Below are 27,954 nucleotides of genomic sequence, written 5' to 3' on the forward strand. Positions count from 1 at the left end.
CTGTAAAGATCTGTATGTGACATGTAGTGTTGTAGATTCACATGTGCCCACCCTCCTCCCCGGCCACCTGGGGTTAGTTGCAGATCCGCATTGTCATCTCTTCTGTATCTATATGTTCCATCTTCGTTACTTTGTGGACGGGGGAACAATTTGACTGAGGGCCCGATGCCCATGCTTATTGTCTACAATAGGTAGAGTCACTGCTCCTCGTGACTCAGAAAGACTTCTTCTAACAAAAACAAGGGGCAAACATCCGAGCCAAACACTAGATAACCAGAGTGAGCGCAGCATGTGAATTTATATCACACCACAAACAGATGCTTAAAGGGTACGTAACATGTTGCACACACACACACACACACACACATCTATTTATATTTCCCTCTGGAGAGCGCTCTGATGCTCGCGGTCCTTATACGTATGCCTTAAAACCACTAAATAAATACAAAACAAGATAGTCATCTTGTCTCAATTTGGGAGATCAAACCAATTTTATTTTCGTGCATTGTTGGGATGACCACCCCCACCAGCAGGAATTGAAATGAATAAGGTCACTAATGGAAAGAATAGGCTTTATAGAATCGGGACTTAAACCTGCCAGGGCTCAAAGCGTTATTGGGCTACAAGACATAAATGGCTGACAAAACCTCATGTGGTTTGATAGCTTTATCCAACATGGTCTGCCACTGTGGTGGAAGAGTTGGCCTTGTCCAGTTTGCTGAGAATTCTCACAATTATAGTTCATTATCTGGTTCACTGGCAAGAAAGGAATATATCCTGCTTCTCCCCATAGTCTATCGCCCTGCTACAGTCTCACTTTTTTTGTTCAGCTATAAATTTTGTGGAATATTGTGTACGCAGTCTCAGGGTAATAAGCTTGTCTGCTTTACTGCCTTATTTCTGAAGAGTATTCATTCCTCTCTTGTGTAGTGATTATGAGAAAACCTTTTCAATGACTTGGCTAATTTCAAGAGTCATCACCTCTGTGGATTTTCAAGGAGGGACCTTGGGACCGATTGGTGGCGGGAGAAGGCAACTTAAAATTAACTTTAGTGATTTTTCATCCTTCTATTGGAAGGAGTCATCCATCTGTGGGATAGAGACCTAATGTACTAGGAAGTCCTATCTGAATGCGATCCATCAGCTATCAGTAAGAATATAAATAGATACTTTGAAAATGTGTTTCATGAACAACAATAGCTCCCCAACATTTTACTGGCAGATCCTTTTGCTTGAGAGTTGCAAAAGTACTAGACAGGCCACTTTTGGTGTCTTTAATAAACAGAAGTATGTAGTCTCAGGAACAAAATCTGACATCAGAAATCAGTTTTAATAACAATCAGGTTGTGGATGGTTTATTTTCATTAACGAGATCCTCACTCACATACCAAACATACATACGCCCCAATAAAATACAAAATAACAGGGCCGAGTGTAATAGAAACAGACGTATTACTTTAATAAGAGCAAAGAAATTATAGCCTGAGAACAAGACGCTGGTCTCTTCACGAGTTATTCAAATCCACTGCAAAAGAGACAAAAAAAAGAGTATGGTTAGCACTTGATACAAAGGGAAGCTGTATCCCATGTCATAGCTAATCCCACTGCATGCGAGGATTGTACTAGTAAGAAGCAACTCTATGCTTTAAGCAACTGTCAAGAGTATCACCCTATACATAGGGATCCTAATGCTTTACCAGAAATATCCGAAACTAGGTACTGTACATACCCACCCACAGTAACTATGTATGGTATAGGCAGGCATATTGCAAGTAGTGTTGAAATCACAAAAAGAGGGCTGCTTTACCTGACCATATGAGCGATATCCCAGTTGGTTTCTGTACTGAGTGGTCCCTCTATCTCAACTCCGCTGTCCGTTACTGTTGCAATTTCATACTATGAAAGAAAGATGAAAAGTCAAACCTTTTGGTTAGAATTAGAATGCCAACAACCAAGTATTCAAAATGTTAGTAGGAGGAAAAACACAATGTGATTTTGCATAGACATTTTGCCCTTAAAATTCGATCTTGTACCACATTCAGAATCTGCCATAAACCCCGTCTCATTGAAAAACAGTCTCTTACTGGAGAACAGGAAGCAAGGCATAAAAAAATTCGGTCTGGATAACAGCCTTTGAAAGCAATAGGTTACATTACTGGCCCAAATACGGGCATTGCCTGTTAATATTATTCATTTGGAAAACTTCCCAAGGGAATCAAATCCCTTTGATGTACATGATAAGTAATCTTTCGAATGATGATGTTCGGTCAGACCAGTCTGTCTGACAATAGTAAAGGAATTGTAAATGTAATTTTTTTTGTAGGAAAAGTTCTGTGAATAGTTTGCAGGTGCGGGAGTAGCATTATTCAACAAGACAAGCCTGAATTACTGGCCTGACTGATGAGGGAGAAAAAGATCAAAGTAGAGTTCGGAATAGCCTTACTGATTGTTTTCCAGCTTTACTCCTGTAAAATCTTGGGTTCAGTGCTCACTAACCTTATCAAGATGTGCCCAACTATTACTCAAAGACTTTTTTTTGGTATCTTTAACAAAGCCGTTATACAATGTCAGCAGTACAGAACTACTGTTGAATATGTCCTACTCAGAATACATTGTTGCCATATTGTGATCAAACTGACATAAATACATGTTTCTCCCCGGACCGCCAAGTCGTTGACAATTACGAGGCTTTATGTCTCAGGATAACCACGATGGTTGACTCTCTTGCTCCACTAAAAACACGCAAGCATAAGGGCAGAGTGTCGTCTCCGTGGTTTAATGACTCCTTAAAGGCTCTAAAACTTGCCTGTAAACAGGCGGAAAGGAAATGGAGGCAGGGTTACACTGATGCCAGCAGACTGCTCTGGAAAACTAAACTCTGAATATAAAGCGTTGATTCAGAATTCTAAATCTGATTATTTTTGCTCCACAATATGTACAGCCGCAAATAGCTCCAAAAGCATTTTTCAGATTCTGAACAGTCTTACCCACCCTGACTGCTCAAAAAAAACAAAAAAAAACGACCCTTCCCACACAGGCCCTTTGCGATAATCTAGCTCTGTTTTTCAATGAAAAAATAGAAGCCATCATTCGCAACTTGAGTACCACCCCTACTCTGGTCCGCTCCCCTTGTTCTGGGGAAGGTAATATGGACATCGGAGCGGGGAACCCAGGATGGCAGCCTGCGGACTGTCTGCTGGAGCTTCCCCCTATTACTGAGGCAGACTTCGACAGACTGGCTCGCGGTACCTCATCTGGATCTCCTCTCGACCCTATCCCCCATAAAATCTGGAAAGCTTCCGGAGAGGAACTCTTTCCTACTCTTCGCAGGATCTGTAATCAATCTCTGCGTAGTGGCACAGTCCCTGCCTCTTGGAAGCAGGCTCTTGTCTCGCCACTGCTAAAAAAAAACCTCCTTAAATCCAGAGTGCCTACAGAATTACAGACCCATCTCCTTGCTACCGTTCCCTGCAAAAATTGCTGAGCGATGGGTGAGCTCAGGTCTCTCCAAACATCTGGAGCAGCATCAATTTCTGGAAGAAACACAATTCGGTTTCCGCCCAGCCCACGGCACCGAAACAGCCCTACTTACCGCTATGGAGGACCTTCGAATGCGTGCAGACAGGGGTCAGGCAGTAGCTTTGATTCTGTTGGACCGGTCTGCTGCATTTGATACAGTAAATCATGGGATTCTATTGGAGAGAATGAGGGAAGCCGGGGTGGGTGGCATTGCCCTGCACTGGTTTCGTTCCTTCCTGCAGGATAGGAAGCAGGCTGTATCCCTTCCTCCGTTTCAATCTGCCTTCTCCCCGGTGTCTCATGCGGTGCCTCAAGGCTCGTCCATCAACCCGATTTTATTTAACGTGTATCTCAAACCATTGATCACGTTGATAAAGTCTCACAGGCTAAAGGCTATCAATTACGCAGATGACACTCAACTCATCCTCTCTTGGGAGGGTGAGGAATCGATTCCTTTGGAATCCTTTCATGATTGTCTGCGAGACACGGCCGGCTGGCTACACAACAACTCACTACAGTTTAACGCCTCCAAAACTGAGGTTTTGTTCTGTGCTGGAAGTCTGATCCCTCGCCCTTTCCCGGTGGATTTTTGGCTCCCAGAATCCTCAGAAAAATCCCAGCCGGTCAGCACTGTTCGCAATCTGGGTGTTATGATGCACAACAAACTGAGCAAGGAAGCCCAGGTTGCGAAAACAGTGTCCACCTGTTCGGCCCTCATTCGGTCCCTACGTAAGATCTTGCCACTACTTCCCTTACAGGCCCGGGCTTTAATAGTCAGGTGTACTATTCTAAGTCGCCTCGACTATTGTAATGCGCTGCTACTCGAGTCTCCAGGCTTGCTATTAGACAGACTTCAAAGAGTACAATCTGCCTCTGCTAAATTGGCCCTTGGCTGGCCTAGGAGATCCTCGGCCACAGCGGCGATGGCCGAAATCCACTGGCTTCCGTTGAAACAGCGAGTGGCCTTTAAATCCCTCTGTCTAGTTTTCAAAGCCCTGCATGGATTTGGGCCTAGCTCTCTGCAAACCATGTTTGACTGGTGCACCCCAACCAGAGCACTTCGCTCTACAACGGCATGCCTTGTAAAAGTGCCGAGATTTAAAAAAGCTAGGACCGGAGGCAGATCCTTCAGAGTTGCGGCTGCTAAACTCTGGAACAGTATGCCCCTAGATATCCATCAAACGAAAGAACTCCTTCCCTTCAGGAAATGTGTCAAAACCTGGCTGTTTCCTAAGTGTTAACTTGATGGCCATTGTACTGCTGCTCTCCCCCGTGCTTCCCCCTCCTGGAGATATCTCAGCGCCAGGATGCCTGTAAGGTGACAGCCGCGCTTTATAAATGTTTTAAATAAATATAAATGTTTGCACTTTACCGTAACATCACACCCCAACAGAATTTGTATCCCAGGTAAATGTCTCACCCTGTATGTTGTGTAGTCATCGTGACTATACCACCAGGTCACTAGAACTTGTTGTATTACCATCCGGGCTAGCCATAGCCTCTGCCAAATGTGATCTCAAGGGATCCCCCATGTGTCTTTCAGGTGAGATGTTGTAGGGAATCATTTGCTGTTGGTCTCCGCATGTGAGCGATATGTGACCATGTCTGTGATTCAGTTTGCCATCGTGGATGCCCTACCTCTACCCCAGTGCATAGTTACTTTTGGCTTCCTCATCAAGAGCGCCAACACCATAAACTTACGCACATTTTTGGGGACCTTCTTGGCATAGCCCAGCAGCAGGTTGGCGACAGGCTAGTCATTACATTTAGTGTCCCAAACACCTGATTCCAATAATCCCTGATCGGGAGGCATTGTCGTGCCAGATGCAGTAAATCCACATCTGGTGCCCTGAACCTTAAGCATTGGGCATCCCACCTCCCGGGGAACTTTGCCTGTGATACAGGCATATAGTGGATGTAAAAACTTGTAATGAATTAATCTGTGCATACCACTCACAGATACTTCTTTGGTGTGCGTAGAGCACAGCCGCGGTGCGTCCTTTGGGGTGTAGCCCCACCAGCCACATGGACCCGCATCGCGGCTGCAATCCTTACAATAAATTACTCTGTACAAGTGTGTTGTACAGAGTAATTTATTGTAAGGATTGAGAGTCAGCCGCCGGGACACACCCGGCGATTTCGGAATGCACACGGGGTGGCTCCTGCTGCAGCTTGAGTGACAGTACACTCAGGCTGCAGCAGACAGACCGTAGTGCGCAAGTGCAAGTTGGGATCCAACTTTCCCAAGCATGCGCACTACAGTTCCCCAGCAGGACCCAGGGGTACTTCTCAGCCTGCCGTAGCCCGAGCTTACAAGGGGCGACAGGGCGAGAAGCAAATGTGCCCCCCTAGCCAATCCTGGCACTGCATGCAGCGCCAGGATTGGCTGGTCCACCGCGCAGCATCCATCATTGGATGCCGCGCGTGGGGATGGCACACACTGCCTCAGCCACAAGTAAATGGCCAATCACTGAATCACTGCATGGCTTCACACAGTGAAGCCATGCAGTGATTGGCCATTTCACCGGGATGCGTGTGTCTGCTTCTTATCTCTGTGGCATGCTGTGGCTTTGCCTCCGAGGGAGCTCAGGCAGCTGCAGAACACGGGACCCCAGACAGCCCAGGACCAGACAAGAAGCAGCGGACCCGTTCAGGTAAGTCGCCTGACTGTCCTACCGAGCCAGCACCTGATAAATAATGTTTTTGTTTTTTTATTTGTGAAGCGACTGTGCCGTGTTTTTAGATTCTCCAGGACCTGTGTGCCACAGGGGAACTTGGCATATTCAGCATTTCATTGTGTGGCAGTACATGCCGTAAGGGAATGAACTGGTGGTAAGAGGGCATTTACCTGCGTGATTTTAAAGTGTATGCTATCTATCGTGCAGCAAGTAAAATTGTACTGACAGTGGGTATAGGAGGCAAAACACTCGATGGGCAAGGATATTGTTTCTTTGCATGCATGCCACCACTGTGAGTAGGTTTATAGGGGTGTGTTTAACCCCACGCTAAACGATTGGAGGGCAGCTGTTTTAACATTATAAGGGCTGTTTGTGAAGCGTGTTGCCAAGGGAGGCAGGTGTGTGTGTACATGTGCGCGTGGAGTGTGCCGGCAAAGTGTAATGCTTTGGCGGGAAAGACTGAAATAATGTACTATGGGTCTGGGAACATGACTCTGTTGCGGCATTAGATTTCATACAGCCAAGGGGTGTTGCGAGGCTGCCATGGGCGAGTACCGTCAGTAAGAGTGTGAGGACTTAGTGCGGCGTTCCAGGAGACCTGCAAGCCTACCGCGAGAGAGTGCTGCACCAGTTGAACAGGCCCGCAAGGCTTCCATGGGCCGCATTGGTGGAACGTTTCAAGCCCTTGCGAAGTGCGGCATTTCAGAAGAGACGAGAGGCTGCCGTGCTCTCCGTCCAGGGATTCAAGCCGACTCTGTGAAGTCACAGTCGTAACACTTTTTCAACAAATGTTTTTTTTATATTACTATTTTGGGCCAATTTTTTGCATTGTTCCACTTTTTTTTTTTTACTATAACTTTGCACCGGATATATTGTACCTCCACCATCTTCCCTCTTATGTACATGAGGAGAACATTCCTGTCCTTGAAAGGTGGTGGAAGAATGGGTTTTATGCCTGAGAGGGTACATTCATTCAGGTTTTTGGCGGTGATGGAAGGCCCATCGGACACTGCCTCGGACGTATGGGATGAGAACATCGACCGTGTAGCTTACCAGCCTTCCTTCAGGGAGTGGGACAGAGATTGTAGCTATACCACGCTGGGAGACCTTGGAGGGGGTTCAGACTGATGGAAACTGCTCCTGGCAGGCCTTTCTAGGAGGAATGGATGAAAGGGAGGTTGTAGACCATCAGGGGACAGAAGGTCCAAGGATGTGAAGAGGATACTTCCATAGCTATAACATTACGGTACTTTCACATATCTTTCTTCTAAATAAGTGTCCTGGGGTGCATGCTGAGTTTTAGCTGATCATATTCCCACCAGGACTATCTCTATATTGCTATATGGAGATGTATAGAAAAGGAGGGTGCATACTGAGAAAGGAAGCGGGCTGTGGAGTGGACAAAGACTGGGAATTGTCTGTAGGGGACATCATGGGGTTACACCACTACATTGAGATCTTTACATCGCCAACACAGCCACTACACTAGAGCCACTACTTCTCTGGTAAGTTTTCTACCATTAAAACAAGAGTCCCTGTATGGAGCATTACATTGCAGCTAAGTAATACTAATTATTAAAAAATGATGCTCTAATATTTACCCTCAACTGTGTAGGTGTGTGTGTATATGTGTGTGTGTGTGTATGTATGTATGTGTATATGTGTATATGTGTATATGTGTATATGTGTATATGTGTATATGTGTATATGTGTGTATATATATATATATATATATATATATATATATATATATATATATTCCAAAGACGGAATGTCGACGCCGTGTCCTTTCTCGGCAGTCTTGTGGTTCACCATGTCTCTCCCCAGTACGGCCTGGTGAAGGGTGCTCTGTCCTTGTATGATTACTGCCAGAAACATATGTGCGCAGAGTTTGTGCTTTATCCGTGAAAAGACAGGAGTAATTTTTATGAAATAAAAATTGTTCGTTTTCGTCAGGCTGACATCATTTTCTTTGCAGGTCCTCTACTTACGCGGAAGCTGCAACTCAGTGTGTGTTTCCGCTTTTATTTTAGATTTCTGGTATGGTGCTGTGCCGGCGACGGTTTGTTGGGCGTGATTTCGTCTAGAATTCTGTCTGAAGGGCTGTCTAGAACAGTGTTTGAAGGGCTATCTAGAATACTATGTGAATGGGATGTCTAGAACAGTGTCTGAAGGGCTGTGTAGAATACTTTCTGAAGGGCTGTCAAGAACACTGTGTGAAGGGATATCTAGAACAGTGTCTGAAGGGCTTTCTAGAATACTGTCTGAAGGGCTGTCTGAGATTTTCATGCAAGTCTTATAGTCTGAATTCAGCAGCGTAATTGGACGGAATGTATGAAGCTCTGTGGTTATACTGTATAAGCAGCTACCTATGTTATGCCATCTATTAATGTAATAACTGCACTTTCACAATTGCTTTATTAACCTTCCTGCTTTCTCAAATTTGCTTGAAAATGCACCATTTTTCTTTTTTCCCCCAACATTTTCGGGGTGGGGGTGGGGGGGAACCCCTCCAACCCCCCATTTTGGGGTTCGGGCTTGTGCTGTATGCAAATCAGTTTGCGCCCCACCACTTTCAAATGTCACCCACCGCCCCGGCAGAGCAATATGGGCATAGTTCATCAGTTAAGTCAGATGCTAATTCTCGTGCCCAGTGTGCCCTCGTCTTGGCATTGATTAACAGCAGGCCCCCCCATTACAGCATTGTACATTAGCCTGATCAATCTCCTAGGTGCAGGGCTTGCCGCCACTAAGGAGAGCGGACTCCAACTCCGGGGTTCCTGTGGTAGTCTGGATACGGCTGTCCAACTGTCCCTTTCAGGTGGTGATATTTAAACACATCTAGGGGAGAGTCCCCGCCTGCCTTGGGTGTAGTCTGTCTGAGTGAGGAACATATTTTTCCCCATAAAGGTCTCCCATTTTGCAGATTCCCTTTACCCCATTCATTCATTGGACAGAGGTTCAAACGTAATCTAAAAATGAGTGTTCCTGACCAGAGGCACTTGCATGGAATATATTTTTTCGATCACACCTATAGTCGCTAGCCTGTGCCACACCTATAGTCGCTAGCCTGTGCCACACCCATACTGTGCAATTAACTGTGTGAATTTCATTTCTAGGTCCTTTGAGGGGGTCTTTCAATGTTACTGTACTGAGACTATCAGGGCTTACCAGGGCTCTCTTCAAGTCTTTATGTGGAACTTTACAGTAATCATGAAACCAATGAGAGGCGAACTGGGCCTGTGCAACCAAGTGCTCTACTGCCAAGTTAGGTGCTGCAAACCATCCTTTAAACCCTATCTGTAGTATGTTCCAAACGAAATCAGGGTTGTTGGCTTCTCCATGCAAATTTTTATCATCAAAGACCTAAGCTGCTGAATGAAGATCTGATTGAGACGTATAGGAATGTTCCGAAATAGGGATAATAGTTTTGGTAATATACCACCATTTTCATTTTTGCCTTTCTACCGACTATGGACAGCAGCAATTTTACCATAATTTTCAGGTAGCACAACCCATAGCTATCTGTGAAAGTGGATCCCTTAGACAGCGGATCATTGCTTCTTAAATTGTAACGACTGGTCTAGTATTGGTCGCTGAGTGTTAGATGTTAACGGCATGATGGTAGATTTCGTCCAATTGATTGTCAAGCCAGACCACTACCTAATATCTGCTATTATTGGCTGTAAATTGATATCCAGGTCCTTTACTATTAAAGAATACCTCACCCACGTATAGGGAGATCAGTAAGTAGTGTGCACCAAACCGTACACACCTACGGACCGGAGATTTGTCTAATAAGACATGCCAGCGGTTCAATTTCCAATGCGAAAATCGGGGGCTACGCAGGACATCCCGGTCATGTACCACGCTGAATGGATATGGGATGCAACACTTGCCTATTAAACCGTATACGCCCATACAAAGGAGAAATCCAGCACATCATCGCATTACCCAGTCCAATTCTGTTGAGCATCGCCAACATAAACGGCCATTCAACTGAACATCTTGGCTGCGTCAAGAAACACTGACACCCTTTTCAGCTCTGAATCATGCTGGTGCGCCGCGGTGAACAGAGTTCTGAAGTTGTCTGATGTCGAGCATCTGGTATAAAGCAAGACGGGTCCTGTGGAACCAGTACATTTTTCAGTGGCAACAGGCGAGCCACCAGTATTTTAGTCAGCATCATGTTATCCAAGTTCATAAGTGAGTGCAGTCTGTGGGATCCACACTTGGGCGTAGGCTTTCCTGGTTTCAGCAGCGTAGGGGGTAGCTCACCCTTTAGCACGGCCTCTCCATACATTTCTAACAAGTGTGGAGCAAGTAGAGGTGTATTCTCCTTATAAAACCGACTTGTCAGACAGTCACTGCCAGACGCCTTGTCCGCTCTCAGATCCGTGATCACCTTTTTAATAGTCTTCCTCTGTGTGGGGCCGGGTGGGAAGAGTATTCCGGTCAGCTGTCTTCACCCGTGCTAATGTCACTGCATCCAAATACTGGCCCATATCGCCCCTATGCTCACTGCATGAGGAGCTTTATAATCAAGTATAATAGTCAGCAAATGCCGTTAAGACCTCAGCCGGGCGATGGGCTGTGTGCCCCTCTCTTGTGTCAATGTTGTCAGTCGCCCACTTCGGTTTAAACCGGCTTGTGCGCACCTAGGGCGCTCTCCCTCTCCATATTTTCTTGTCATCACATATTTCCATAGGAAATGAACTTTCCTCTCCACCTCTTCCTTGTTATCCAATAAGAGTGTTGTCGTGGGATATACATTTACAATTTCTTGTTAAATGTATGCTTCAAAATTCAATAAAATAGGTTTATAAAAAAAGGTGTGTGTTATATGTTCGCTTATAATGAGTGGTAAGGTCTGTAGTTTGCCTTTGTTCTAGGCACCCAAGATCTAACTCCAGTGTGACATTCTAGTCTCCACCCTATACAATTGATTGGCGATTCAGTTTACTGCACTACACCCCCACAGTACAGAACATGTTTGCTACGGTGATATGAGTATGATTAAGAACTCCCTGGACGATCAGGTCTTTACCTGAGCCCACTATGGCAGTAATGCGGTGATAGGTAACCCGCCTTTGTGGATTTCTATTGCTACCCCTCTCGAGTAAGCAGAACAGGCTGCGAAGTATCAATATGTACCACCCCAGGACTTGCCCCCAATTTTTGATTTCCCAGGCCCAATGTGGGTGTCCTGTAATAGTAATATGTCCACATGATGACCACTAGCATAGGCCAGCACATAGTGCATTTTGCGTCTGGATTTGAAACAAGCACGTTCCACGTCATGAGTCTGATGGTGTCTTTGCGCATGTCTCCATGGCAAAGACTCTCTTTTCTAATTCTCATTGTAAGTGGTTTCAGATGGCCCAGTTGTGCTGCATGTGCCAATTCATTCAGAATTAGCTTTAATTTTATGATCACTGCTGTAAAATTTACCAGTAACTTTTTAATTCATTGCAGAGCTGGAAGCAGATTGCCATGTCCCCTCCTCCTCTCATACAGAACCAGTCTAACTGCAGCACTTCCAAGACATTCAGAGGGGTGATAATGTACTGATGAAGCGAGTTTCAGAAATAAATTATGTTTTGACTCGCAAAGTTAAACTCCCATAATGACTAATTGTATTATTGAGTTATTGCACAAAAATGTACTAATCAACCTAGAATAAAATGCATACATGACATATGGGTTTAACATTATGTGCTTTTTGTTACACTTGCAAGTACGTTGAAAAATAATGAACTAACCTTGTCTATTTGTTTTGTCAACATTAATTGCGGCTGTTTAATTAATGGCATGTGCTTATTTTAAATGTGCTTTTGTCTATGTCATGTCTTATTTGTGGCAAAGGTTCGTGGAGAATCCTGGAGGCCTATAAGAAGAAGGTTTTTATAATGCTACATTCATGTGCTTAAAGCCAGATAACATATACTAATGGGTTAACATTAGCAAGGGGGTGGGTTACAGAATAATCTTCATTACTCAAATTAATTAATGTTTTGTGTTTCTTTGAATACTAGCCTTCAAGAAAGAGGCCTGAGGCCTAGCTTTTGAAAGGGTGTTTGGAATCCTGTTGTGATGAGCCGAGCACAGCTAACAAAGTGGAAAAGTTTTGCCACAATGATGTTCATCAGTAAATAAATAAATGGAACTGTGCAAGATGTGCTCTGGGTTGAATAACCTCAAGGACAGGAAGCGGCAGAACAGCCAAATAAGATGTTGCAAAATCCTCGGAAGCTAATGACGCCTGTGGATAAAGGACAAAGACGTTTTAGAAAGGCACAACTTTGGAATGAAAAGGTTATGATCTCATATGGACTGACGGCTGTCAGCCAATAGAAATGCTGGATGACAGAGAAAAAGTATTCTTTTAGTGAGAATTAGTAAGTTTTAGATAGAGAAAAGGTATAAAACCTGACCCCTTGGGAGGAGGGCGGGTTGTTCGTTCCCGATTCCTGAAGGGCATGAAGTGCTGTCGGACTTTTGACTCACGTAAGGATAGCAGATCTAATGACTTTTTCTTTTTAGGTTTTAATGAGTTTAGTCAGGGAAATAGAATTTAGGGAATGAAACCTTTGCTTCTCTAATCCTTTGCAAGCTGATCCGTCTTAAAAATGTCAGTCTAATGTGCCTTTAATTGATTAAATGATGCTTTCAAAATTGCTAATAGAAAGATTTCATATTCCAAAAATGCTCTTTGATTGATAACAAAATTAATAAAATAGATTTTGAAATGACAAGCTGGTCTTGTTTATTCTTAGTCTAGTTACCATCAGTTGATCCATTTACCTAAGTGGCTTAATTAAATGTTTCCGATATATTTTCATGATAATAAAGATGATAAACTGCAGTTTTATAGAATATGTAAATAGTTTGTGAATAGTTCTGATTAATTAGGTCACATGATTCAGTTGCCCAATATTTGTCTCAGTTATTTATGGGCCTTGTGAAGAGTTTATGATTAATGGTGAGTATCATGGTGTTGGGTAGTGTTGTTGAGGCAGATTTTCTATAGGGGCGCTGGATCAGTACTTTCACTTTTGGCTTACACAGTCAACATAGTTTCAGATCAAGTATTTATCGATCTGTGGAAAGCACACTGGACACAGATACCCATTGCTTCCCAGTTGACCCATACAATATGTGCCAGTTTCACCTTTAATAAACCATTCAATGTACTGAGATTCGTATTTTTACATTTGACATTGTGTTTTCAAATACCTTTGCATGCAACAAAAAAAGCCAGAAAAGGTTGCAGGAGTCATATACAACGGGGAGGCCATAATAGCTCTGTCGATTACAGACGATTCAGGTATCCCCTATCAAGGCGGCTCACTGTTTGAACTTCAATCACAAGACTAAAAAGTAACTAATTCAATAAAAAAAAAAAAAAGAATACAGAATTGTAAAAAAATGGTCCTACCAAAAGTAATACCACGCTATAAAATTTCTATTTACTGCGCTGCAATACTTCCTTATTCATGCATGGATAATTTATTTACCAACAGAAGTAACTTCAAGCTCAACATAAAACATTTTTATTGTGAACAAAACTAATAAGCGGCATTTCACATATGGAAGATTCCTCAATGCAGAGTCATTCAGGAGGATACTACAAAATATTGATAAAAGCATCACTGACATTGCTAAATGGATTGAGTCACAGTTTAAGAATATACCACACCATACAATACTGAACCTAAAATCACACAGTGTCCTTTGAGGGCCGCTGAATAACAGCATATGGCAAATGATCATCACATTAACAAACTTTGATATACCTTAAATGTGAGAAGCCCTCACACAGTGCAATTAACTCCATATCAGACTTCATCTAAGCCACTGAAATGCTCACACACGCACACTTAAACAACAATTATCACAATAGGGAAAGAAAATCTTTAAATTAGGAGGTTACATCCGATGTTAAAGCGCCATGTCCACACAGATTTACTAATGGATTTGGATTCCTTGGGCACAACTTTCCATAACTTCCTCCTCTTCTATGCAAGATGTAGAACTCAAAAATCAAAAATAAGTTATACCCACATGCTACGGGGGAAAAAAAATAATGTAATTGACGTCCATAAAGAAAGGAACGCTCCCCAATGATATTCAAACTACAGGCCTATTTTGCCTTTAAAGTAAGACAATAAATCTTTACTAAGAAATGGGCAGAAAGACTATAATGCCACATCACAAAAACCAGCAGGGGCAATGCCACTAGGTCAGGCTTATGAATTCACTGCCAAGCCCGACCCAACAATCCATGTAGATTAATGACTGTCCACCTCCCACCTGTGCTGCTACCAGAGAAAACACAAGGAGATGATGGACGCAGTGCTGAAATTTTCAAACACTCATCCCCAGTCACAGATCCATCATCATTCTTTAGCTCACTTTGCCACCCCAGTTCAAACACAGGTATATGCAAATCAGTCTTGACCCTGTGCCTCATGGGAACGGTCCAGCCCAAACTGCCAAGCCATGTGTTCCCTGGACTGGAAACAAGCATCCTGGGACCGGTTTCGGGCTAACATCCCTCATCAGCCAGGCTAGCTTGAATCCAGTGGCAAAGTGAGCAAGGGACCCAAGTCTGGGTATACCCGGCCAACTTAGGGAGAACAAAGCAAAGACAAGGAGATGATGGACAGAGGGCTCACCGATCTGGGTTGAATCCATCATCATTATTTACCTCACTTTGCCACCCCAGTTCAGACACCGCTATATGCAAATCAGTCTTGACCCTGTGCCTCATGGGAACAGTCCAGCCCGAACTGCAAAGCCATGTCTTCCCTGGACCTGAAACAAGCATCTTGGGACCGGTTTCGGGCTAACAGCCCTCATCAGCCAGGCTAGCTTAAATTCAGTGGCAAAGTAAGCAAGGGACCCACGTCTGGTCATACCCTGCCAACTTAGGGTAACAGATCCTAGGATGCTTGTTTCCAGTCCAGGGAGGACCTGGACTGGCAGTTTGGGCTGGACTGTTCCCATTGGTTGCAGGGTCAAGACTGATTTGCATATGGCTGGGTCCAAACTGGAATGGCACTGTGAGAAAAAAAACGATGGATTTAGGCCCGGATCTCTGTACTGGGGTGAATGTATGACATTGTTCTGCATTCTTCCACCAACTGTTTTTGCAGCTACCAGAGAAAAGCACCATGATGTATCTAATTATCTAAGACACTTTGATAGCATTACAATGTCCTGTGTGTGCCCCTTGCTTTTTTTTCTGCCTAATCAAAACAAGTACTCCTTTCTTAAACTATGCTGGCGGAGCAAAGGTACCTCGCTGGTGATGCTCACATAATTGTCTGGTGACAACTGAGAGGTCAAGCTAGACCATAATTATCGATAAAACCAATCCAATTTTATTTTAAAGCATATAGGGATGCAATGTTTCTCAACTAATTGACATAATTCAGCTCAGCAACACAATCCACACTACATACCCCCCTTCTAGTCTAGATGCGTATAAGGCATTTGAAAAGGGTAAGTCTGAATTACTTGCTTGAGCTTTTAAAAGGGTGCAATGTGGGAGACTTCTTTGTAACACTTTCTGCAATCCAACTTTGTTTATAATCACAAATGGAGTGGCATCTGATTCACATTTAAAGAGGAACTCACCGAGGTTGCTCCCTCTCTACCCTACTTTTTGTTTTAGCCCTTGAACAACTGATAATTGGCATCCGATAAAACAAAAATATGCAAGGGGTACGTTTAGTCTTTGCATAGGCAACAAACGTGAACCATTTGCCTCACCACCATTCTTTAACAGCCCTCGTCAATAATATTGGTACTTCTGAGAAATGTAATATTTGACTAGTAGAAAATAAATATGACGCCTGTCTCATCAACAAGGGTAAATGTAAATTAAAATGACTATCACTGATGCATCTAGAGATTAAGTACTAGGGAGGCAAGTGGTAACACTTATCTTTTTACACAAAAACAAGATCACTTCAATCCATAGTATGCAAAACATCTCAGAATAAATGTACTGTCACCATGTATTAATTTATTTTATTTACATTTACACACGACAACTACACTCTACATTCTTGCAAATCCGACAACCACCCATTATAAGTCTAGCATAACTTGTGCGTTCCCCTGGATCACGCTCAGGATGAGACAATGGCAGGATCATCAAATCAACACAGACACAATGACCTATATTAATACAACACTACAAGTCACAGCAAAGATACCCAAGTCACCAATCTAGAAACAATTAATATAAACCATCTCTAGTGTAACTGCTTTTCCTAACCAAAACAGGAGGCCATTACACTCCCAGCACAGCAAAAGCAACCATCACCCACCCTCGTATTGGAAAACACAAACCAGGCACTACCCTTCCACTGGTGGTACCTGCAAAGCTGTTCCAGAGCCCAAGTAAGCCACTACCTCGTGAAAAGAAAATAACTAGCGACACCAGAAACAAATAGTATATGACTCTACTCAAACCCCCCCCCGAAATTGACTTCTACAAGATATGAAAACTCCATGCATGTCCACCGAAGTACAACCAGACAGCACAAAGTTACAGTATACCAGAACACTGCAAAAACAAACAACTAACAGATGCGCCTCGGTAGTGAACAACACAGCCCGGCATAGCAAGACATCCAAACAATACACATCATAGTGCTGCAGTGAAGATATCATGACTGTACGAATCTTAACGATGTAACATTAAAAAAAACAAGCTTTTACAAACCCAATGGGTTAGGCCTTTATAATGTAAGTGCTAAACTGTTAGCTTTTCCAATGCTTCTTTGTAAAACATTTCATTTTTAAAAGGAAAGGAACAAAGTGAGAAAAAAAACTTTGGGGAAAAAGCAAACACTTATCTTAGGGTACCTTCAAAGCGAACACTGAATGTTTTCAAACTTTATAAACTGCGTGGTTTATTTCTTAAATTTCATGCAGAAAACTGAAAAAATAAAATCCCACTGCAGGTGATCCAGCTTACGAAACGAAAGAAAAACAAGCATTTACAATGCAATGGTCTCGGCAATATTATAGTTAGAGCTGTTGGCATTGCTCTTTTTTTATTTAAAAAAAATGTTATCCCTAAATAAATGGCATTGTCATTTCTATTGGCAATAGGTTAATTTTTTGCATATGTAAGACTTATTGCATTAGCAGAGAGAGAGTGAGGTATTTAAATAGAGAGAGTGAGGTAGTGAGAGAGAGAGTGAGATAGAGAGAGTTAAGTAGTGAAAGAGTGAGGTGGAGAGTGATGTGAGGTATTGAGATAGACAGAGAGGTAGTGAAAGAGAGAGTGAAAGTGAGTTAGTGAGATAGAAAGAGAGCGAGTGAGGTAGTGAGATAAAGAGTGAGTGAGGTGGTGAGAGAGAGAGAGAGAGAGAGAGAGAGAGAGAGAGAGAGAGAGAGAGAGAGAGAGAGAGAGAGAGAGAGAGAGAGAGAGAGAGAGAGAGAGAGAGAGAGAGAGAGAGAGAGAAGTTGTTATGTAGTGAGATAGAGAGTGAGGTAGTGAGAGGGGTGGCAGGCAGGTGACCACAGATCTCTTACCTTGATCCTAGCTCCTATGCCTCGATGCCTCACAGTTTCCGCGGCGTGCCAGTGAGGCCGTGCAGAAGGTGACCAGCAGGAGACCAGACCCTAATCTCTTGAGTGCAATCATACACGGACAGCGGGGCAGAAGGCAAGAAAAAACGAGTGCAATCAGGGGGAAGAATCCACCAATGGAGCGACACTCGCCAACGAAAACAGTTAGCAGTGCAAGCTCGTGCAAGTACCTTTATGGAGGGAAGCGCTCCGCAGATAGGTATATGTTGCACCATGCCTCCGCTTAGACGCACACCTTGCCAAAGCACCTAAGAATAAACGCAAGCACTGATCCCAGGCTACGCATGTGCAAGCTGGCCTTGAGCATCAAATGCAAGGAGGAGCGGACGCACTAAGACACAGGCAAAGTAGGAGAGCAGTCCGGTACATACAGCTCTTGCAGAGCTTCACATGTATATGGCCCGGGGTCTTGCTTTCGCTGAGTGTATCCCGAGAGCCGTTAGAGAGGCAGCACATGCTCATTACACTCATTGTGTGATACGTCACAGCATTGCACTGATCACTGGAAGGTTGCATGCTATGCTGAAGCGATGACGGGCGATGACTGGCGCCAGTATCTGGAGGGAGGGGGTTTGTGAAGAGCATTAAATTGGAGGGGGGTACAGATGTTCCGGGGAGGGAATTCCAGATGCAGGCTCCACTATCACAGAAGCGCCCGTCTCCCGCGTCTGACACTGTTCCCTTGGTTCATCGGCGTGATCCGAGGGTTGGCAATGTGGCCTCAGTGCCTGAAAGTGAGGGTCCTTCTAGTGGGCGGGGCGTAGAATCATGAATAACATCTTGCAGTGCACTGTCAGTCAGTGAAGGCTTCCCCGTCCCTTCAGAGCTGGCCCACCGATGCTTCCTAATTGCGAAATGAGACGTACTTCCCTATTTTGAGACATTTGAACCTTTGTGTCGAGTTTGGAGAGGGCATTGCAGTATTAAAAAGCATGCAGAGAATAGCGGCAAGGTGTGTTTTTAAAGTAGGGGAGTGCAAAGTTTCTCTATGCAAGCATAGTCTAAATCAGTGTTTGCTGTGTTTCATATCCTTATGTATTTGTGCATTTTTTTCTCCGAGCATTGATTGGAGCTGGTAACTCACAAGTATTTTGGATGTGAGCGACTGGCATGTTTCCCTTTAGGCCGGTAACTTGTGAGCAGTATGTGCCCCAGTGCATACCTTGCTCAGCACAAATTAAACTGATATATATTGTGTTACGTATTTCTAGAAGAGCTGCCCCATGCACATTTTTTGTTCACAGCTGGTCTTAGCAGAGGCTCTCTAAGACATGAGACTTGTTCTTATTGATTTTTATATTAAGATTGTTGCGGTATTCAACCATCAGATTCCAAAACATTGGCATGTAGCAATAGCTGCATTTCTGAGCCATTTATCTGAAGGACATCAGAAAAGTTTAGATGTATACACTGGACGGGAGAGGTGCAAAGAGGAAGCCGTTTTACACCAGTATCAACCTGGAATGTTGTTGCCAGTTCACCTGGCGAGCTGCACAGAACCTAAATAGTTCTGTTAATGAGCAGTATCATAGGTGAAATACACTAGGAGCATATTAGGATGGACTTCTTCAGCTTTGACAATAGTTGTCCTCTATGGACTAGGATAAAGGCTTGAGAAAAGTCTGTGAAGGCCATCTTCAGCAGAGTTCGTTAACTGGCAGTTTATTTGCAAATTAAAAAATAATAAATGTATGGGTAGTATTGAAACAGGCCACTCTAAAACCTTCTTGAATCAGTGCAAGGACGTTACGATCCTCTAACCACACTTTGACAACCTGGGTGAATATTTTGGTGAGAGATCAAGTCTCCTGAGATACCCACTATAACAAAAAATGCAGCAAGTGTGTCAGCAGAACCCTGCCCTTGCGAAATCGATCTGCCCTAGACCAAGTAATCGAATCACTCAGTTCAAGACATTTAGCTTTACTGTGCTTTACAAGTGATTACTTCCCCAGCACTAGTGTTAGGATGACTACTCCTTAGATGCCAGCCTCCTCACTGTGGCCAACTTAGTAAAATGATGTCAATATAGAGTCGCCCAGAGATGCTTACAGTCTCAAATGAGTTATGGAATAGGGGTACCATATATATATATAATAGGGGTCGTCACCCCAACATACGTTTTTTCATAAAGGCTTTCTTTTGTAAATAGGCTAGATTCCAACCTCCCCTTCACTTATCCACAGGCTGTAGAAACAGGTTTAAAACATACGTTATCAGGCAGTACTGGGCATGTAAGAGCTTTTTTCTTAAGGCGGTTGGTGGTGGGGGGAATTTGCAAGATGGACAACGAGGGGGTGGCCGGATAATAGCAAAACTGATGGGAGGGGATTAAGGTGGGGGAGGTGGTGGTAAATTAAGAAAAATGGGAAATAAGCAACACGACCAGGGGATGGGTGGGGTAAGAGGGGAATATGCAGCAGGGCTGGCCTTGTTGGTGGGGATTAGGCAAAAGGGCAAGGGGTGGGAGGGGAATAAGTAACACAGCTGTAAGGGGGAAAAACCGACACGGACGGGAGTGGGAGGGAAAGATGCAATAAAAACGGGGGTGGGGGAAGAAGCAGCAGAGACGGGGGAGCAGAAGAAGTAGCACAGACGGGGGAGCAGAAGAAGCAGCACAGACGGGGAAGCAGAAGAAGCAGCACAGACGGGGAAGAAGCAGCACAAACGGGGAGGGGAAGAAGCAGCACAAACGGGGAGGGGAAGAAGCAGCACAAACGGGAAGGGGAAGGAGCTGCACAAACGGGAAGGGGAAGGAGCTGCACAAACGGGTGGGGAAGAAGCAGCACAGACGGGGAGGGGAAAGAAGCAGCACAGACGGGGAAGAGATGAAGCAGCACAGACGGGGAAGAGATGAAGCAGCACAGACGGGGAAGAGATGAAGCAGCACAGACGGGGAAGAGATGAAGCAGCACAGACGGGGAAGGGATGAAGCAGCACAGACGGGGAAGGGATGAAGCAGCACAGACGGGGAAGGGATGAAGCAGCACAGACAGGGAAGGGGCAAAAGCAGCATAGACAGGGAGGGGAAGTAGCAGCACAGATGGGGGTGGGAAGGGAAGAAGCAACACGGACAGAAGAAAGAAAATACATAAAAAAATAGTACCTCAATCATAGCAGAAGGACCATAATCCAGATGAAGCAACCAGTTCTTGTTCCGCGCTCAAGCCGTAAGAGTGAAACCGTCTCACCCTGCCCGATTAGAAGGTAGCAAATAATGACAGTGAAGCCCACTGTTACTCATTTGCTACGCTATGGGCAAGCTACAAGACCCTTGTTCAACACACTACACCTCGCAAGCCAGAGCATACGCTACTGCATGCTCAAGCAGGTGGGATCTAAAAAAAGTGACAGACATATTCGTACACATTTTCCCGCAACATGGAAAGAGGCTGTTGATAGATGATGGCAAACGGGATGTATATATATACATTTTATATTTACCAAAAACTACATGTGCTATTACCTAATAAGACGACCCTGACAGTATCTGTGCAACACTGCACTGCCAGCTCTGCACTGGCATCTGAGAGGGAGTTAAACCACAAGTAGCCTAGCCCCATCCCGTACCGTGTCTGGCGCGCCATTTAAGCAGGTGATACTACTCGCTGCAGCAGTCTCACCTGAACCGGTCGGGACGCCGGTATCCTGCAGGGAATATTCCAAGTGAAAAGCTGCGGGGGGGGGGCGCACAGCACACAGAGCGGGTGCGACGGAAAGATGCCCGTACAGGTAGGAACGGAAGGCGAAAAGGACACGCCTGTGATAAGGCATCTGGTTGCTGTTCTCCGCGGGAACCAGCATGTTGTGCGAAAGGTGGAGCATGGTGGCAGAGATCGTGCTGCATATAGACGAGCCCGGTGAAGACAGTGACATTGTCTGTCTTTGCTCCAGAGCCTTTTCAAAGTAAGCGCGCATTTATTATACCGAGCTGATGATGTTTGGCGCACTTTTGTGGATCCTCTCTCCTTACAACTGCAGGGGGGACGGGACTGGCGCGGGGGGAGGGACGGGACTGGCGCGGGGGTTAAAAAATACATTTGAAAAGAAAAAGCTTACCTGACTGCCCGTGTCCGCGTCAGAGCAGAGGAAGCGGCTCTAGAGTGGGTGGAAAGCGGCAGCATCACCGTACTCGGCGCTGGCTAGGCAACATTGGCGGCCACAAAGCTTATGGCATTTTTCGGATTTGGGGGCGTGTTTTGCTGTGCTGAGTGACGGACAATGTCACTGTCTAAAGAACAGCAAAACTTATGCCCCCAAATCCGAAAAGGACGGGGCTACATTGGAGTGACGGATCTTTCCTCCAATGGCTGGCCTCTGTTTAGGAAGCCAGCCAATGGAGGAGAGACGGAGATGGGAGGCGGGACCTACAGCGCACTAAGAGTCATTAAATCTCCAGCCTAAGACTGCGCAAGCGCAGCCTTTTAGGCCTTCCCTTCGACCTAAAAATCATAACACCACAGGACTATTTCAATGTACTTAAAAGAACATAACAGCCGCTGTGGGAGTGCCAAAATGTTTAGGAAAATGGTTGCCATTTACTTTGTAAACAACTAGGAACTGGAACAAATGCTCCACTCATTAGGTGCCTGCAGCAGCCAAGGGAATAGATTTATGTGCCTGAAGGAGAAGAGGCATTTTTCCATCACTCATCCGGCAGCCTACCCCCTCCCATAGCCGTGAATGCTGTTTTTGTGTACCAATGCCCGAGTTTAAATGAAACATGTGGAATTCAAGAGCTAAAGGAAACTCACATGATAAAATATGTTCTTTGGTCAAACCTGGCAAACAAACATGTTAAGGTGTTTTACAGACAAGCTGGAATTGTTGAGGAGGAACATGGAAATTCAGGATTCCAAGGATGTAACGAGGAAAGCAGCACACAGGGGAGGGAAAAAAAGACAAGGCATGGACTATCATGGAGTGCTAAAATAATAAAGTAGTTCCACGGTGTGGAAGAATACAAGTCAATCTATCAAAACGGTGGTAGCTATTATCCAGTGGAGGGGTAAATATAAGAGATAGGAAAGCTATCAAATAAGGAACAAGTGAGACTGACGAAGAACCAACCAAATAAGTTGCAGGCTCTCTCAAAGTCCATTTGAAGTGTTAGTATGGTACACAATAGGCCTTTGACAACAGACAGTAAAAGCCATCTGCAAGAGAAAACTAACTATATTCAACACTAAGAAACAATGAACAGAATGGTGCACCCAACAACGGAAAGTAGACAATACTTTTTTAGGTCGATCCTAGAGCCAGCGCACATGCGCTGCTCTGAGTGACTTACTGTAAAGGAGTAGGTGAATAGAACCTGCGGAAACTCTCTGCCCAGATTTGCCATTGGCTTGTGTCATTGTCTGTCCTAAATGCCAACTCCTGATTCGTCAATAGGCTTGTTAGTTCCTCCTTAGTACTGCCTCCTCTTCATTTGTCACCTCCCATGGCGACTGGCCCTTTACTTACAAGGTACGGGTTATTTAGACTGTGAGCACTATTTTCTTTAATGAGGTTCTCCTCCTGCAGGCACAACATGCTTTGGTGACTTCTTTACCCCCCTCGTTGTCATGCATTCTCCCCCGCCCCCCTCCCGTTGCCCGTGCCTTCTCTTCCCCCACCCTCCTCTCTTTGTCCGTGCCTAACTCCCACCCGCCCTGCCTCCCGTTGTCATGATACCTACTGTAGGAAGGTGGATATCAGACTATGGTTGCCCCCAACTTTTTGCCTGGTGTTTAGCTGGTTTTTCGACTTAGTTGACCTGGGGCCCTGCTATTCAGGGCCCCAGGCCCACTGCTCTCTCTGTAAAATGGATTACATGTACTCTAGGTACATATCTAATTGGATACTGAGTTACCTTATCAGTCCCTGTACAGTGTACCCTAGGTACCCAGGGCATAGGTGCACCCAGGGTCTACCAGAGGCTGCAGCATGTATTATGCCACCCCTGGCTGGCCATCCAAACCGAAGGGTGAACAGGTATGTTGTGCTCCCTCAGTGTTCAGTGTGAGGAGATTAGGTAGCTCCTTGCATAGTCCAATGGGTATCTATTGCCTGGAACTCCACTTTCCCATTTTCCAAGAATTAATTCTACCCCAATCTGTAAATTCTCCATTCAACCTTCTAACTCTGACCCTCCTTCCACTCTCAACCACACACCTGCACCCTATGGTACCTCCAGTCTCATTGAGACCGGTCTTTCATTATCGTCTCCACCTACCCAAGTCATTTGCCTCCTATACGCAGTCCTTCTTTCACCAGCTTAGTTCAATTTGAAGGAGGTAGGGGAAACTATAAAGGTTAAAAAAAAGTGATTCTCTATGAAGTGAGGTGTCAACCATAAAACATATGCAAGATGCCTGGCTGCTTTACTGCAACAAAAATATTAGTTTCATACCCCATATTATATAGGGATATCGGTGTTAGGTAGCAGACGGACATAATTCAAGTAAAATACGTTTTTCATTCAGTGTGAGGTATTGTCTCAGCCCTATAACAGTATAAACCTGTAAAATACAAATGTCATCCCTCCGACTAATTAGTCTCCAAGCATGCTTTATTAGCCTCGTCATCCTGGAGGGGATCAAAAGCTAAACGTTATAATCGCCATCACGGCCCACTTTTAGCTGAAGGTTGGAGCAACAGCTTTAAGATCTTGCCTCTCAACGGGTACGAGGCAAAATGTGTTTTCACCTAGAACAAAATTCTGAATACCATGACAAAGTTTTTTTTTTGCGATAGACTACCAAAGAGTATAAAGTTTCTTTCATTTACTCTATTCAATAGGTGTTTTTCTAATTGGAAAATACACTATTTTCAAGTAAGGTTTATTATGGACTTATAGCTGCCATTTACAAGCTATGTTGGTTTAATATATGAGAAGACCCTTTGATCTTAGAAGTAATACAGTCTTAGGCCGCAAATGGAATTCCAAGTACTGAATAAAGCATCATTAGTTCAAGCCTGCCACAAAACACTGTGTGCACAACCAATGACTACACATGCCTTCTTGTGCACTTACTCTGTTGTAGGAGCGAGCATCTCTGTAGTACAAAACCTTCATGCAGCGGTCTATCAAGTGGCGGGCCTCGTCTTTTGTTAGCAGGGGTTTCTTTTCTACAACTTCCCTCATCAATGGCTGCAGTAAAAAAAAAAAAAACGCAAGAAATCAGCAATACAGGCGATGCCAGCACAAGTCAAATACAGATTACATTCCTACGGTGCTTGACGGACCATTGGTCACTGACATTTCAATCCGTCAGAAAGCGAAGAAAAAATGCATAATGCAATAACATTCCCCATGTACAGTAGTCTATTGCCATTCAGAAGGACAATTTCTAATGACAACTCCATTTTATACAAGTACCACGAGATGAAAAAGTTGTCATTATAAGGAATAATCGTGCATGACGGCTACAAGGGGAGTATAATTTTAAGGTATGTGTGGTAGTAAATTGTCAATATAACCGCATGAAAGGTATTCTGCACTGCACTGCCCGTCCAGAAATAGCGTCTGTCATGTGAACAGAGCACTAAAAGAACATGCTGTGCAGAAACCTGTACAGCCATTTCCAAATCATGATCAGACCCTCACACAAATTAGGACTGCAAAATGTTCAGAAAGATAACACCCACAGTAACAATAATGACCGTTCTGACAGGAAAGTTACCAGAAGAAACAGCTCTAGCTGCTAAGTAACACGCAACAACGTTCTAGTAATCTTCCCCACATAAAACCGTTGTCTAACTCACAGTTCTTAAGTTTTAAGGTTGTTTAGCGTCTGTAAGATAAACAACCATGCATTATTTTTTTCTAAAGCTTTTTTTTAGTTCCACACTGTCTTGAACTCAATATATAAAGAGGACTTGCCTTACTAAATGGTTTAGGAATAATCGCTGAAGTTACAGGCCTTCCTTTAGAGACTGGAAGGCTGTACACTGTTCCACTACACTGACTCCAACCCATCATTTTTAGAACTCTGCTCCTGATTAGGCAGATTAGATCATGGTGCCTTAAGAGGAGCTACGACCACGGAGGATCAAACGAAGGCACTGTAACTGATGCACGGACACCATGCGTTCAATGCGTCTGCACTTCCATCATTAAACTGTTGGTACTTAGGTCTGGAATCTGATCGGAACATTAAACTTTGAAAATCCAGTCATAACACAAATATTATTTTATCTTTGTACTTACCTGTGCCAGATAGGCACCAAATCCGGTTGCAATGGTAGGGGATTCATAAGCAACACCTAACTTGTCCACGTAACCAAGGAAGCTGCACAAACACACAAAACAAATTGGGTTAGAATGCAACCTCATGATCAATGTGAACAAAGCGTTTCTGTCTATAGCAAAGCAAAAAAGATATTTATGAAAAGGAACACGGATCAAAAAACACCTCAAAGTGCATTGCTCTTGACTTCTGCAAACAGTAACAATGATAAAAGCTGCGGATGCATGGACAGGAGCCTCCCTTTTTAGCTTCCACTTAGGACATGAGAAATATTTTTCAATAAGTAACTGTAGTCCTAGCTTGGTACATACAGTTGTGCGCAATACAAATGCACATAACAGTCCTCTACTACTGCCCACAAAGAAGTACAACCTTCAAATGACCAAGAATAATTTCTACTTCCGATTTATGTTACTTTGTGAGTTAATACAACCTAAACTAACTCAAAATGGCAAATACCAACCTTTCGCCATTGTAAAAGCCACCAATGACAATTGTGTTCCACAGTGGGTTCATCCGGCTCCTGCGGTTGTACATGACCCTGGTCAGCCAGGCGTAAATGGCTTTTGGGCTGTAGTTGTGGCCGTCGCCAACTAATTCCTCATCAATTCTGCCAAGAAAAACATTGTACGTACTTAGAAACAGACTGCAGAGACCCTGGTCCTCACCTTAGTACTAATCGGGTGGGTAATTTGTGTATCTACCCAAACTCCAAATAATGAACAACAGAGTATAAACACCACTTACACCATCTGATCTATGTTCCGTTTCAGGTACTGGTAATCGGCATAGTCCCCGGATGCTCCCAGAATGATGTTTTCATTTACTTTCATGATCCGCGAGATGTTTCGAAACCTGGCAAGGGAACCGTAGGATCCCAGCATGTCTGATGCGATTATCACTCCACCATCAAACTTCACGCCAAGCACAGAAGTGCCAGTCACCATTGGATTCCTTAAGGAGAAGGAAGCTATATTATACCAGACACCACACAACACGTCAGATATATTACTGTACCTACTTCGATTGGCTAAGGTCACTACCCAATCACCCACTAAATTAACAATTCTATTGTGGTCTCATTACCTAAGCCTCTTCACATGGTGTAAAATATTTTTAAAATAGGTCATTTGAACAATATAGACAGGCTGGCACTTAAGACCATCGAAAATTACATTTCCACTGCTATGTACATTTCACCTTCACTTAGTCAGTCTTGAGGGACCTCAGGTGCCAATACTGTAACATGCAAACGTGTGTAGTCCAATTTATGTCGCATGGGCTACTTCGGAGTAGGTTACATAGGTCTATGTCTGCCATTCTGGCCTCGCAGCGCTGTCGGATCCCTTGCCTATCCTCTCATGCTGTAAAGAAGTGAACAACCGTGGACCCAAATCATAACAACCCAGTACTGAGACAAGAGACCTCAACCCGGAATGACTCAGCAGGCCTTTTTCTAGTTCAGCCCAACGCTCGGAGCACCAAACTCACAGGGTGCGGGTGATGGGTCCGCATGTCTCCTTCTTTCCCGGAAGGTGGTAAAACTCGCCAGGTGCGGGCCCACCAGCCCAGAAACTCATCTTTCCGAGTCCCTCCATAATGTTTCACGGGTTACTGTCTTCAGAGTGAAACAGAAACGCAGGAAGTTACGTTACCGGCACAGGAAGTGACGACCCAAGACTTTGACCGAAAACATATCGTAAAACGAATACCGAGGCCGCCGTCTTAGAATGCTGCGTTTCTCGCTTACACGAGCAAAAGAAAACAACGTTTACTAAAATAATTAATTTTTAATTCTTTTCCGTATTTTTTATGACGTTATACATAATACAATGTTAATTATGTAATACATGTGCTTGTTTTTTGTGCTTGAATACATATTACTAAGATTGATAGCTAACTATGATAGC

General features: G+C 44.2%; 1 protein-coding gene across 1 annotated transcript; it reads right to left on the bottom strand.

Annotated features, from left to right (window-relative positions):
- Window positions 1-1,323: 1,323 nt before the first annotated feature.
- PSMB4 (proteasome 20S subunit beta 4) lies at window positions 1,324-27,712 on the bottom strand. Its single transcript, XM_086947338.1, has 7 exons — window positions 27,536-27,712; window positions 26,792-26,998; window positions 26,508-26,654; window positions 26,005-26,086; window positions 24,829-24,945; window positions 1,808-1,896; window positions 1,324-1,525 (listed from the first exon to the last, which is right to left on the bottom strand). The coding sequence occupies exons 1-7, from the start codon at window positions 27,640-27,642 to the stop codon at window positions 1,513-1,515; spliced, it is 762 nt and encodes a 253-aa protein (XP_086803464.1). The 5' UTR covers window positions 27,643-27,712; the 3' UTR covers window positions 1,324-1,512.
- Between the last annotated feature and the right edge of the window lie 242 nt (window positions 27,713-27,954).

This window comes from Lissotriton vulgaris, chromosome 12 (genome assembly GCF_964263255.1).
Source record: "Lissotriton vulgaris chromosome 12, aLisVul1.2, whole genome shotgun sequence".
Classification (NCBI taxonomy): Eukaryota; Metazoa; Chordata; class Amphibia; order Caudata; family Salamandridae; genus Lissotriton; species Lissotriton vulgaris.